This window comes from Myotis yumanensis, unplaced genomic scaffold, assembly GCF_028538775.1.
Source record: "Myotis yumanensis isolate MYYU_CA2020_CCGP unplaced genomic scaffold, mMyoYum1.0.hap1 SCAF_4, whole genome shotgun sequence".
Classification (NCBI taxonomy): domain Eukaryota; kingdom Metazoa; phylum Chordata; class Mammalia; order Chiroptera; family Vespertilionidae; genus Myotis; species Myotis yumanensis.
In genome coordinates this window covers 15262035-15274378 of record NW_027223755.1, presented here as the reverse complement: position 1 = coordinate 15274378, position 12344 = coordinate 15262035, and the positions used below count along the sequence as shown (strand labels likewise).

At 48.3% G+C, this 12344-nt stretch overlaps 1 protein-coding gene across 7 annotated transcripts in view; it reads right to left on the bottom strand.

Moving 5' to 3' along the window:
* The window catches only part of TRIO (trio Rho guanine nucleotide exchange factor), a 318911-nt gene that overhangs the window by 74280 nt on the left and 232287 nt on the right, over positions 1-12344 (bottom strand). For all 7 annotated transcript variants that reach the window (XM_070411908.1, XM_070411909.1, XM_070411910.1 and 4 more), the window contains exons 32-33: positions 10425-10567; positions 9780-9879 (exon numbers count right to left, since the gene is read on the bottom strand). In XM_070411908.1, the coding sequence (XP_070268009.1) occupies positions 9780-9879; positions 10425-10567 (243 nt within the window). The remainder of the gene's footprint in view (positions 1-9779; positions 9880-10424; positions 10568-12344) is intronic.

The window sequence follows — 12344 nt, the reverse complement described above, 5'->3', positions numbered from 1 at the left end:
TACTTGACAGAGCATGAGAAATAAAAGTCAAGCCTGTTCCGATGAAGAATTGCACACTGAGTTAAAATTCCTTTTCAAAGGCTTTAGGGAACTTATGAACAAAATTCAGTACCAGAAGACTGTTTCCAAACAGCGCTAAAATCATCATTAAATATATACATATATCTTCTCGGCTTTACCCCTCAGAACCAATGGGCTTTTCTGTAAGAATCCTGCATGAAGAATCTTTAAGGGGAGGATTAAGTGGATGTTTTCTAGTTCAGAGAAAAGACATCTGTGGATTTCGGTCTCAATGTTCACATTTGAACATTTTAAACTTCTGAATATAAAACCTCTCTTTAAAACCAGGTTTGCAGTTTAAAAAACAACACTTTTTTGGGGGGGGGTATAAAAGACTTAAAGTAACTGGAGGAAACGAGTTAGAAAAAGGTCAGATAATATATTCTACATCAGTAAGTTTGGCTGAGGTCTTATTTGCTTTCAATGACATGCCTATCCTCAGTGACCCAACTTCATTGCTATGCTGAGTTGCCATTCCATTTATCTAGTTAAAATTCACTTTTCCTTTCCAACCATGCCTTGTGAAAGTTGTTAAAGTATCTTCTCTACTTCTGTGTATTTTATGGACTTCTATCATGGGCTCCCAACCACATACATGCATTTAGTTTAGGACTGCAAGTTAGGAAAATCTCAGTTTCCATGACTCACATTAACTCCTGTGACATTCACACCAGAAGACAGATTTTGAAAAAAAATATCTTTCTGCTTTCACCTTTAAAAAAATAAATGTGGTGACTAAAAAGTACAAAGTAAAATGGCCTTAACCAGACCAGGGACAGCACCAAAGCTCCTCTAGGCCCGCCCCCCGGCTGTGTCCCTTTACACGGGCTGCCACGGGAACGCCAATGGCTCAGATGCACAGACTCTCTGCAGAATCAAACCAGGGTCCCTTTGCCTGAATCGCCTCAGAATGACTGAAAGTGAACAAGTTGCTGTGTTTCACACAAAAGAATGAAATACTCATCTTTGGCCGCAGGCACGTGAGCCTTGAACAATCAGCACAAAAGAGTTTTGCTTTATGTTTCCTGGAGGAACCACGTGATGTCACTGCTTTGCCTGAACCCAGTCAATGGCAGTGACTCCAACAGACCCTCGGAGGGGGTTTCTGACCCCATCGCTCCTCGGAGCGCCCCTCCCTGGTGCACTAACATGAGGCAGCTTTACGTTACAAGAACATATTGTTCTCAGGAGACAACGGCAAACACCTGGTTGGAATGGCCAAGCCCCAGGAGCTCTGGGGCCAGTTCTGCCAGAGGAAGAGGGGCTTTCCGACGGCCTGGCGATGCCGCAGCCTGTTCTGTAAGTGATCTACTCCAGGAACCCCAGGTTGACCGCAGGTGGGTATCTGGCCAATTTTCTGAGAGCAATTCAAAAGGAAAGGAGGAATGTGGTCTAATAAAAGCCATTTCCCCTAAAGAACACGGTGCATCAACTCTGTGAACAATCACATCTTACAGCCCAATACAGTCAGTCCAGAAACCTCACAAAGGCATGCGGTTTTGTGGGGGTTTCACACTGTGCAGAAGACCGGAGAGTGTTGTGTGGTTGAGGGGATTAGGGAGACAGCTCCATTACTGGCGACGGTTACCAGGGAAAGGCAACCACTGGGGGCCAGCACAACACTCTAAGGAAAAGAACTGCCCTGCCCAGTCTCGCCTGCCTGAGCTCTTGTTGGGCAACATCATGGAGGCTTGGGCTTAGTGGAAGCCCTGTGCTCCCCCAACCCCAAGGCCAGGTTCACAGAAGTGTTCACCAAAATCTGTCACTGTGTTTCTTTTTCTTTTTTAAAAAATATATTTTATGGATTTTTTTTACAGAGAGGAAGGGAGAGGGATAGAGAGTTAGGAATATCTATCAGCTGCCTCCTGCACACCCCCTATTGGGGATGTGCCTGCAACCAAGGTACATGCCCTTGACTGGAATCGAACCTGGGACCTTTCAGTCCGCAGGCCGACGCTCTATCCACTGAGCCAAACCAGTTAGGGCCTGTTGCTGTGTTTCAAAGGTGATTTTGATCATCTCTCACACATTGGGTGGTACATAAAGAAATCTGTGAGAACTGATAAACAGTTAAGGTGATACATTTTATAGGTTTTTTAATACCCCCCCCCCCCCCAAATAAATCCATGAGAAAGATGTTTTCAAAAGCAGAAACTTACCACAACCAATATTTTATCCAGAAAATAAGTAGTGAGTATGGCATTTAGGGACCTTAATCCTCTCTCTTTACCAAGGCAATCTATCGATCACACATTGGTTTTCTGACATGAAAACAATTCTTGGAAGGCTTTCTTGACTGTGATACACAGTGGTGGAATGGAAAATGAGATGCAAGGACGTTAAACTGAAAAGCTACAACTGAAAAGGCAAACTTCAAATGTGAAAAGTTAAGCAATCGGAGAGCTTGGCCATTATGCACCAGGCTTCGAGGGTCCCTCACTCTGAACACACGAGAGAGAAGCGCCAGCCCTTGCCCAGCAGGTACTCAGGCTCTTCTGCAGAAAAGGGACGAGGGCCAGGAAGGAGGAGGCAGGTGAACCCCCACCCCCACCCCCCATGGCACCAGGCCCTGGAAAACAAAGAACTCCTGAGGACAATTTAACCCAAGGAAACCCATTTACCGCATTTCCTGACTGAGCATGACCACCTTCTACCCGGAGGAGTTGACCTGAGATGTCTTTCTGTCTGTAACAAAGGGACACCGACCCGAAGAATTGAGATTTGAGAGCCAGTTAACCAGCAGACCGGGCCCTCGCAACGAGGAAGGACAGCGGAATAAACCACTGGCCTCAAGTCTGAATCAACAGTAACTCTGGTCAGTGGTATAAAATTTACATTCAAAACAGTCTCAATGCGCCAGTATTCTTATAAACACGGCGTTACATGTCTGCCCAACCTTTATATTTAAAAATAATTTTTTTTAATTGAGGCATTCTACTTTAGCATGAGGGATTTTGTTTTTCTGATCGAGTACCTATGATTATCAAAGATTACATTCATTTTGTGGTTTTATGAGAGCACTTAAAAACCAGTTAAAATTACAAAAACCCACAGTCACTTAGAAAAACAAAGATTAGCCAAAGGAGAAACCAAACACCAGGCGCAGTCCATCACCTGGCTGCCAGGGGCGGAAGGGCTGTCTCCTGTTCATTCCTGCGCTGGAGCACCTATCCTGGCTGGAGCACCTATCCTGTCCTGGCTGGAGCACCTGTCCTGTCCTGGAGCAACTATCCTGGCTGGATCACCTGTCCTGGCTGCAGCACCTGTCCTGTCCTGGAGCACCTGTCCTGGCTGGAGCACCTGTCCTGTCCTGGAGCACCTGTCCTGTGCTGGAGCACCTGTCCTGGCTGGAGCACCAGTCCTGGCTGGAGCATCTGTCCTAGCTGGAGCACCTGTCCTGTGCTGGAGCACCTGTCCTGGCTGGAGCACCTGTCCTGTCCTGGAGCACCTGTCCTGTGCTGGAGAACCTGTCCTGGCTGGAGTACCTGTCCTGTGCTGGAGCACCTATCCTGGCTGGAGCACCTGTCCTGGCTGGAGCACCAGTCCCATGCTGGAGCACCAGTCCTGGCTGGAGCACCTGTCCTGGGTGGAGTACCTGTCCTGGCTGGAGCACCTGTCCCATGCTGGAGCACCTGTCCCAGGCTTGAGCACCTGTCCTGGCTGGAGCACCTGTCCTATGCTGGAGCACCTGTCCTGAGTGGAGCACCTGTCCTGGCTGGAGCACCTGTCCTGTCCTGGAGCACCTGTCCTGTCCTGGAGAACCTGTCCTGGCTGGAGCACCTGTCCTGTGCTGGAGCACCTATCCTGGCTGGAGCACCTATCCTGGCTGGAGCACCTGTCCTGTGCTGGAGCACCTGTCCTGTCCTGGAGCACCTGTCCTATGCTGGAGCATCTGTCCTGTGCTAGAGCACCTGTCCTGGCTGGAGCACCTGTCCTGGCTGGCACATGGGGTGATCCACAGGAATTTATGAATGAATGTAGCTACCTTGTGAACAGTATGAAGTCATTTCACACGCATGTGCCACAGTGCAGCTGATTCGGCAGGATCAAAGGAGTAACTTAAAAAATGTTTTAATCAAACATTTGCTTAAAGTTTTAATCTCTTTTTCAGTGACTGCCCTTTCAATAAATACGTGGCCAGGATTTTGTTGTTGAGGCATCAAAATGAGGAAGTCCAGGCACTGAGGCTGAGCAGTTTATCCTTAGGACAGCACCGAGCTCCTAACGAACAAAACCGGCTTCCGAATCCACTGCCATCAGGAGGGCCCAAATAAGAGGAGAGAGGCTGGTACGGACAGTAGTTGGCAAAGCCAGTACTGACGCCAACAGCCCATGGAGAGGGAGGAGGGAGCGGTTTTTAAAGTGAAGACACAGCAAATGCTAATATTTATTCAGTGCCCAGTACTTGCTGGACGAGATTCTAAACCCATTACACACTTCTAATGCCCACAGCCTGTGAGGCAACATCATCCCCATTTACAGACGAGGAAACAAGGCACAGAGAGGTGGAGGGACTTGCCCAAGGCCATCAGCTGCTGAGAAGCCGAGGCCGAGCTGGTGAGTGCTTCCTGTTCTTGGCCACCAGCTATTGGATGTTCAATGCTCTGAGGTGTACAGTAAGGCCTCAGTTAACTTGCTGACAGGCTCTGTGACTGTAAGTGAAACAAGGTACAATGAGACCACGTTTACCACAGGCTAACTGTGATAAACAAGAGCGAGGCTCCTACGCCATCCCATCAACCTTATAACTGAACGATGTTGTCGATTCCAGTCAAGGGCACATGCCGGGGTTGCAGGCTTCATCCCCAGTGAGGGGCTTGCAGGAGGCAGCCGATCAATGATCCTCTCTCATCATTGATGTTTCTCTCTCTCTCTTCCTCTCCCTTCCTCTCTAAAATCAATAAAAAAATATATTTAAAAAAAAGAATGATGTTGAAAGAAATGGCGTTATGCAGGACCTGTTTGCTTGTACCCTGTTACACTCTGAGCAGAGGAGGCTAATGGTGTCTGGAGTATTCTGCCTGAGTAGATTAAAACTATGTGTCATCCTGTAGAAAGGCTCTGAATTAAATGACTCAATTTCATGTCTGCATGGGGCAACCCTACATGGGGTCCTGGAAGACTGGGCGCCCTGGCAAGGCTGGCAGTGAGTTCAGTGCCTCCTCTGGGCAAAGGTGCCCTTGCTTCCGGCACCGTCGGCCAGAGGAGAGAGGGCCGAGCAAAGACCCAGGGCTCCCTGCGCTCCTGTCTGTGCCCTGTGCTCGGGGATGGAGGCTGGGTGACGGAGGGCGGCAGTCCCTGCGGAAGACAAGTTTCCTTCCTCAGACATGTGAATCAGCCACATGCGAAGATGGACTGGCATTAACCGCTTTATACACTCTCTCAACACTGCACTCTCCGTAAACCCAGCCCAGTTCCTGTGGTATAGAAGGTCACTTCACAGAGAACGGTGGTTGATTTTTTAAGCCACATGAAACCTCAGGTCCCCAGCACAGTGCGATGGCTATGGTAGGAGGGACTGAAACCATTATACTTCCCAATACGTGGGTTCACATATTCCTATTATAATAGCTCCGGGCAGTTCATGCCAAGTCTCAGGCTCACTGACTGTCTCAGGCACCCAATGAGAACAGACCCCCTCAGGTCCAGCAGAGCTCACCCCTGGCCCCTGCCAGCTCAGGCAGCTCCCCATACACACCTCATCTTGATTTATTTTCATCTTGACCCCAAGATGCTCTGTTCTATAGCAGCCTGTGTTTGTGTCCATGTTTTCTAAAAAGTTTTAAAATGCTGCTTTTTATACTAAAAAATAGTTCCTTCATATTCGGCTCCAGTGTGAAATAAAGAGGTCTTGATACCGACGGGTAATTAAACCCACATTCCGTTTCTGGCGTTAGTGCTCTAGTTCTGGGTGGCCGGCGGGTCAGCTGGCCTCTGCCACTTCCTCACCGCCCAGGCTGGCTCAGCACGCTCCTCCCTACCTCTCGGGACACGCTCGGGACCAATGAGATAAGGGTCTGGCCGGCACTTGATTTCTTTGGGACCGAAATTATATTTTCATAAGATCATTTTTATCAGCATAAGTACTATGAATATGGGCAAGCATCGGTGCCAAACTCACTGTGGGACAAAGAAATGGCATCTTTTAAAACTGGTGTTTCCAGAGAAGGGAATGGTTTGTATCTCTGAGCAGCCCACTCAGCGATTCTGACAGCGCTCCCTGGGAAGAGGGTGTCTCCGGGCGCCCCCCTTTAACAGACTCCTCCCAAAGCCTCCTGCACCCCATCGGAGGATTACACAGCCCTGGCAGGTAACGTTTACTTAAGAATTCTCCAAGAGCCTGAGTCAAAAACATCCCCCCACCCAGTTTCTGAAATGGAACCAAATTCCATGATAACAACTAACTCACAACAGACATGATAAATTAAGTCAGAGACAGAATATGGTTAAGTAATTTCCCTTGTCGGAGCTGTCTACCCGGGTCCTCAGAGGCTGTTTAAACTTGAAAAATGGATGGTGGAAAGGACCTCGAGACATATGAAAAGTTACTGCCCTGGAGGGAGGGGGGGTGGGGTCCTGGTGCAGCCAAGTTCAGGGAAACTGCGCATTTTGCAAAATGACTCAGGAAAGAAAGCAATTTCCTACTTTTCAGAATGTTTTCTCCTGATTCATCTGCTGACCCGAAATGCTCTGCCAGAGAGGTGTAAGAGGGGGACGGTGGCAAGAAAGCCCCCCAGCAGAGGACACAAAAGCGGGCGTGTGGAGGGAACACGCGCTTCTCTTTCTAAGGCCTCGTGGGTGTGTCCTCTCCAAACCCCAAAGTCTGACTTTAAGCCTCACATGCTGTTTATGCGCATCCCACGTGCAGACCCAAGAACTGAAGAAGGAACCCGCTGCAATTCTACCATCTGGGGAAGCCCTTTCATCCTTTCTCACACTTTCGAGCCCCGTGAAGGACCTGTGGTCTCGTGAGGGGTATTAGGAACTAGTGCCACTCCCACTTACAACACCTCAGTCCTGAGTGGCATTCCTTCAGGATGGGTAGGAATCAGGGGAGTGTTTAGCTGGGTGCTGCTGAGTGATAGGCTTTGTCACAGCTTCCCTGGGGCCGGGGGTGGGGGGCGTGGCTGCCTTCACAGAAGTGGGCCTGTGGGGGTCACAGAGCTAAACAATGAAGTTCAGAGAAAGCACATTAGATGAGAAAAACAGAAACTGGTGAATTACCTAAAATATTTAATAGGCAGTTCTTTAAAAATTCTAATCCAGGTAGAATGATCAATTTCTGCAAACCTACACTTTTCTCGTAGTGATTTATTCTTCCTCTTCCATTGGTTACAAATAGAATTTGCTGTTAGTGGCATCAGCCCTTAGGATGATGCCTGCTTTTTCTACTGGAGTTGTGCAGGCTTGGTTCCAAGTTCACATAAGCCTATTAAGCCATAACAGATCCGAAGCAGAGCTAGTAATGCGATTCCTAACTCCATGATAGAGCCTTATTTCTGTGTGTACCCTCCTGTGGACTTGTTGGCCATGCCTCCGGGGACCAGGAATGTACTGGGATGCTAGCACTCAAGTTCTCTATGGTGGGAAGCCACCTCGGGAGCCCTTACTACATCCAGGGAGCATTTCCAGACTCCCACCACACCCATCTATAATAATAAAAAGGTAGTATGCTAATTAGACCGACATCATTTCAGACATCCTTCCTGACGAAGCTGCGGCAGAGGGAAGCCAGCCCAGGTCCCAGGTGCCTGCGGGCGGCCCGAGGGAAGCCAGCTTCGGTCCTGGGTACCTGCTGGCGGCCGATGGAGGGAAGCAGCCTAGGTCATGGGTGCCTGCTGGCGGCTGGAGAAGGGAAGCCAGGGTCCCGGGTCCCGGAGGGAAGCTGGTGCCAGCAGCCGGGGAAGGAAGGCCTACTCTTGAACAAATTTTCGTGCATTGGGCCTCTAGTTTATACATAAACCCCATGAAGAGACTAAGTCAGCCTTTCTTCTTGGACCAACCTCCAGAAAAGTCTTAACACGACTTCCAAAAGGCAGAACTTTTTGCATGTATTTATCTCTTTGGCAATGTCATCCAAAAAACAACTTTAAACTCACTTCTGATAAACCCAAGCCAGATTCATGAGAATATATGTGGTAAGAAGGTGAATTTGGGGCTGGATGGGCCTAGCGCTGGAGGGGTGATTCTCACCAAGGCAAGGCTGTGAGGCAGTCTGAATGAAGGAGCCTTTGCCCTCAACCTGAGCGTCTATTAGCTCCCATAACTATTAAGAATTATTACTATAATTCTTATGTAAACAGGGTACTTAAATTACTCAATCACTTCAATTACTATCTTTTAAAAAAGAAAATAATCAGAATTACTCTAATGAAATGATTCCAGGTTCAAACTTCATTTTCTTAACTCAGCGGCTCTGGGGTGGGGCCGCAGGGGGAGATGCCATTAAGCACTACAAGCCTGAACATGTAATTTATCATATTCCTCATTATTACTACTGGCAAGCAATATTTGCTGAATTCTCATACTCTGAGCTCGGAGCAAAATAAAACAAGACATTGTTTTTATGCTTCAGTCCTCATATTCTAAGCATTTGAAGTTCTAGGACTTACTATTAAGAGAACTCAAAAAGAAGAAAAAGAAACAACTAATTACTCAAACTAGAAGCATTTTGAAAATGAAATCATTGTAGAAAAGTTGTATTTTTAGAATATACTTACTTGTGTCTTGGAAATGACATTTAAATACCATGAATTCTTCTGTAAAACTTAGTGAGAAAAGACCGAGGTCTGGGACTGTAAGGATTGCCACCTGAAATAAGCCGTTGTGGGACTCCCTCTCTGCCGCCAACCACTCCCAAATGAAGTGAAGTCAGGGCACTTCCTTCCTGCGTGTGAGCGGGCCCTGGAAGCGTGTTACCAAGAGCTCCTGCATCTCACGACCCAGACGAAGGTCTCACACGAGGAAGCACAGCTCGCACCAGGCAGAGAGAACCCAGGAATTCTGAACTCCTATTCTCTGTCAAATAATTTTTGTTTTAAAATCTGGTTCATGTCTAGGAAAGAGCAGGCAGGTGCTCATCCCAGTTGGAACAGACGTGGTTGAGATGAATGTCCCCCACGGGCTTTCCGAGGACACCTGGGCATCGTGTAAGCCCAGGAGCCCAGCTTCTCCTGCCAATTTATCCGGCAGGCGTTTTGATTCCACAAGACAGGATCCTGGGATACTGCAGGCCACCGCTGTGGACTCTGACACAAATCAGATCTATCTTACTGGCGGTCGGCGCAGGCACGGGCCCAGTCCAGGCGCATTTCCTGTGTCTGGAAGGCGCCTTAGGGCCAAGTGGAGGGAGTCGTGTCCCTGCTTCAACCAGAATAGCTCCACTTTTATGCACCAGGGCTCTGTGTCATATTGTTTTAAAATAACAGGTTCTTCTGCTTAATATAAAATGAAAAAGCTAAACACACTGCCGGGGACACCTGATAGAACAGGCACAGCATTGGGAAGGGCAAGTGGTTTGTGTGAATCCTCAGGGTAAACGTCTTCTAACCCTGAAGCCCCCAGGCTCCGCCCTGGTACCGGTGCTGGCACCGCTCTCAGCACAGAGCAGCTGTTTGAAATGTTGATGACAACTGTCACTTACAGACAGAACGAGGCTACTTCCCGTCAGACCAGACCGGCTGCACTCGCGTCCCCAGTGCAGGCTGGCTGCAGCGTACCTTATCGCTGTCCAGTGTGTTCTGCGACGTCCGGGAGGCGATCGAGATTGTGTCGGGCTGGCTGCTGCCGTCGCCTTGGCTGTCCAGATCCTCTCCGTCCCTGGAGACACAGGACATTTTAAATTCCTGACTCTGCTGGCTTTGTGTTCTAGACTGGTCAGGCTCGTCCACCGGTCATTGGAGAAAGAATGGCTGCGTTTCAAGGGGTGCAAGTCAGTCTTCGTGACTGCTGCTACGTCCCCTGTGTTAACGCGGATTTGATACCTCTGTGCTAAGCACAGGCTTTCTGCAGGCACTGGGCTAAGTATCTAACATAGATCATTCCATTTAATTCACATAATAAAAAACAGAGTTGACATGATTATTTCCAGGAACGTGTAGATTTGCACACGTGCCCGGACGGACTCACCACTGGGTGGGAAAGGCAAAGTGGCCAGAGATTTGCACACAGCCCTGCACTTACTTTAAGCGGAAGCAGGGTCTTGTCTTGACGAAGCAATTTCATTGCTAAGAATAAACTATGTTCAAAACCCTTTTCCTCCAAATGTCTGAGAAAAACGATTTTTGAAAAATATTACGTTAACACTGCCTTGTTCCTTCCCTATTAAATAAACAAGCTTAGCCAAACCTCCCGCGCACACTCACCGCCTGCCCTTGTGCCGCGCGGCCGGGGCTGTCTTGGGGATGTGAATGGGCTCCTTCAGGGCGCCTTTCAGGTGGATGGTCCTCTCCTGGATCACCTCCCGGATGTGCTTTATCCAGTCCTGCTTGTTCTCGATGCTGGAAGCCTGAACCGGTGCGAGAACCCGTCAGATCCTGCCCCAACCACGCAGGCCTCGCATCGCTGGAGCTTCCCATTTTAAACATCACTTTCCAGCAGGAAAGCAGCCCATCCTATGTTTAATATGCCACCAAATAAATGACCCTAGTTTTGAACGTTTTTAAATCAAAACCATTTTTATTTTATAGCACTTATGTTATTCCACATCAATGGATATTCTAATCACCGATCGTTCTCTGGCCCGGGAAGACATGAAAACACAGCCAGCCCAAACCAAAGCTGCTCTGAGGCAACTCAGGTCAAGAGGAGTGGTCAGTGGCTGGCCAAGTGTCCATGGACCCTGAACCTCAGGTCATGCTGCCCGTCACAGGACTCATCGGACAGCAGCTGCAGCCGCCACATTTCCACAAGCAGGAGTGTCCTCGGGCTCCCTTACCCTCGTGTGAAACGAGGGACTGTGGCGTGGACACAGAGAAGAGCCGGTCCCACCGCCAGCAGGTGAGGCTGCAGTTCCCAGCGCACAGGACAGAGCCTGCCCCAGCTCTGCACTCACCGGCCCCTAGCTGTAAATGGGAATAAACCGCTAAATAAACGAGTGTATCCTACTGCCAGTTCCACGTGGTGGATTGACCTGGACTTTATTATACCCGTGGAGAAAGGTTCTCTGGACATGGCACAGGGTAGGCCCTCAGCAAGCATTTGTTGAGTGAACACACATGGTGTGACTTTGCCCAGGTTTTTTCTCTCACTGTGCCTCAAAGGGGGTGCTTTGTGTTCCCTTTTACACGTCCTGGGCCTTAGTAACAGTTTTAATTTCCTTATGGAAAACATCAACCTCCTATGATATAAACATGATTCCCTGTAAATGATTAAAACAATCGTCAGTGGGATTGTAGATGAGATCACAAAGGGAGGGGAACCCACCATGTCCTCATGGTGGGCCTTGTTTTGAGACTAGAAAGCCAAAGCCCATGGTGGGAAAGGAAATTAAAATTGAGAATTCTCTAAATAAAATGCTTTAACTGGAGGATATGGCTTTAAAGTTATTGAGGGACAGTAATGAACAAATAAAGGATAAAAGGGGCCTCTTGCTCCCATTCCGGAACCTGATGCCAGGAGAGCAGTCACGCTGACTTTGGGGTCGGAGCAGCGTGATTAGGGAGCAGGGGAGTTTGTGCATGAAATAAGCGTCTCAGGGTGGAAAATGTGAACACACAGACCTACTGGAATTTAAATGCCTGGTACAAATGTTCAGAGCTACACAAAGAGAAGTATCTGAGGAAGAACATCTGGCCAAGTCTTGAGACAAATCAGGAAAACTGTTACTATGGTTCAGAAATAAAGAAAATTCTCATGATATAAAGCGAATTTATCATTACATTTATAGAGGCTAATCCTCCTAGTAGTCTCAATGCATTTAAGGAAGGATTTAGAAATAGAATTCTCCCTTGCAGACTATAAAAGTAAAAAAAAAGACCACATTTTGTTTTACAACTACCAGGCCATCAGCATCATTGCCATGACAACTATGACGGTGACCACCTCCATCACCACCACATTCCACTACCACCACCACCAAAACATTTTCTCAACCATCACATCACTCACACTCATCTCCACCACCATTTATACCATCACCATCTCCACCACCATCTCCACCACCATCTCTACTACTGCTGCCACCATCTTCACTACCATCACCACCACCACCGCCACCATCAATGCTACCATCTCCACTACCATCATTTCCATCCACCACCATCTCCACCACCACCACTACCTCC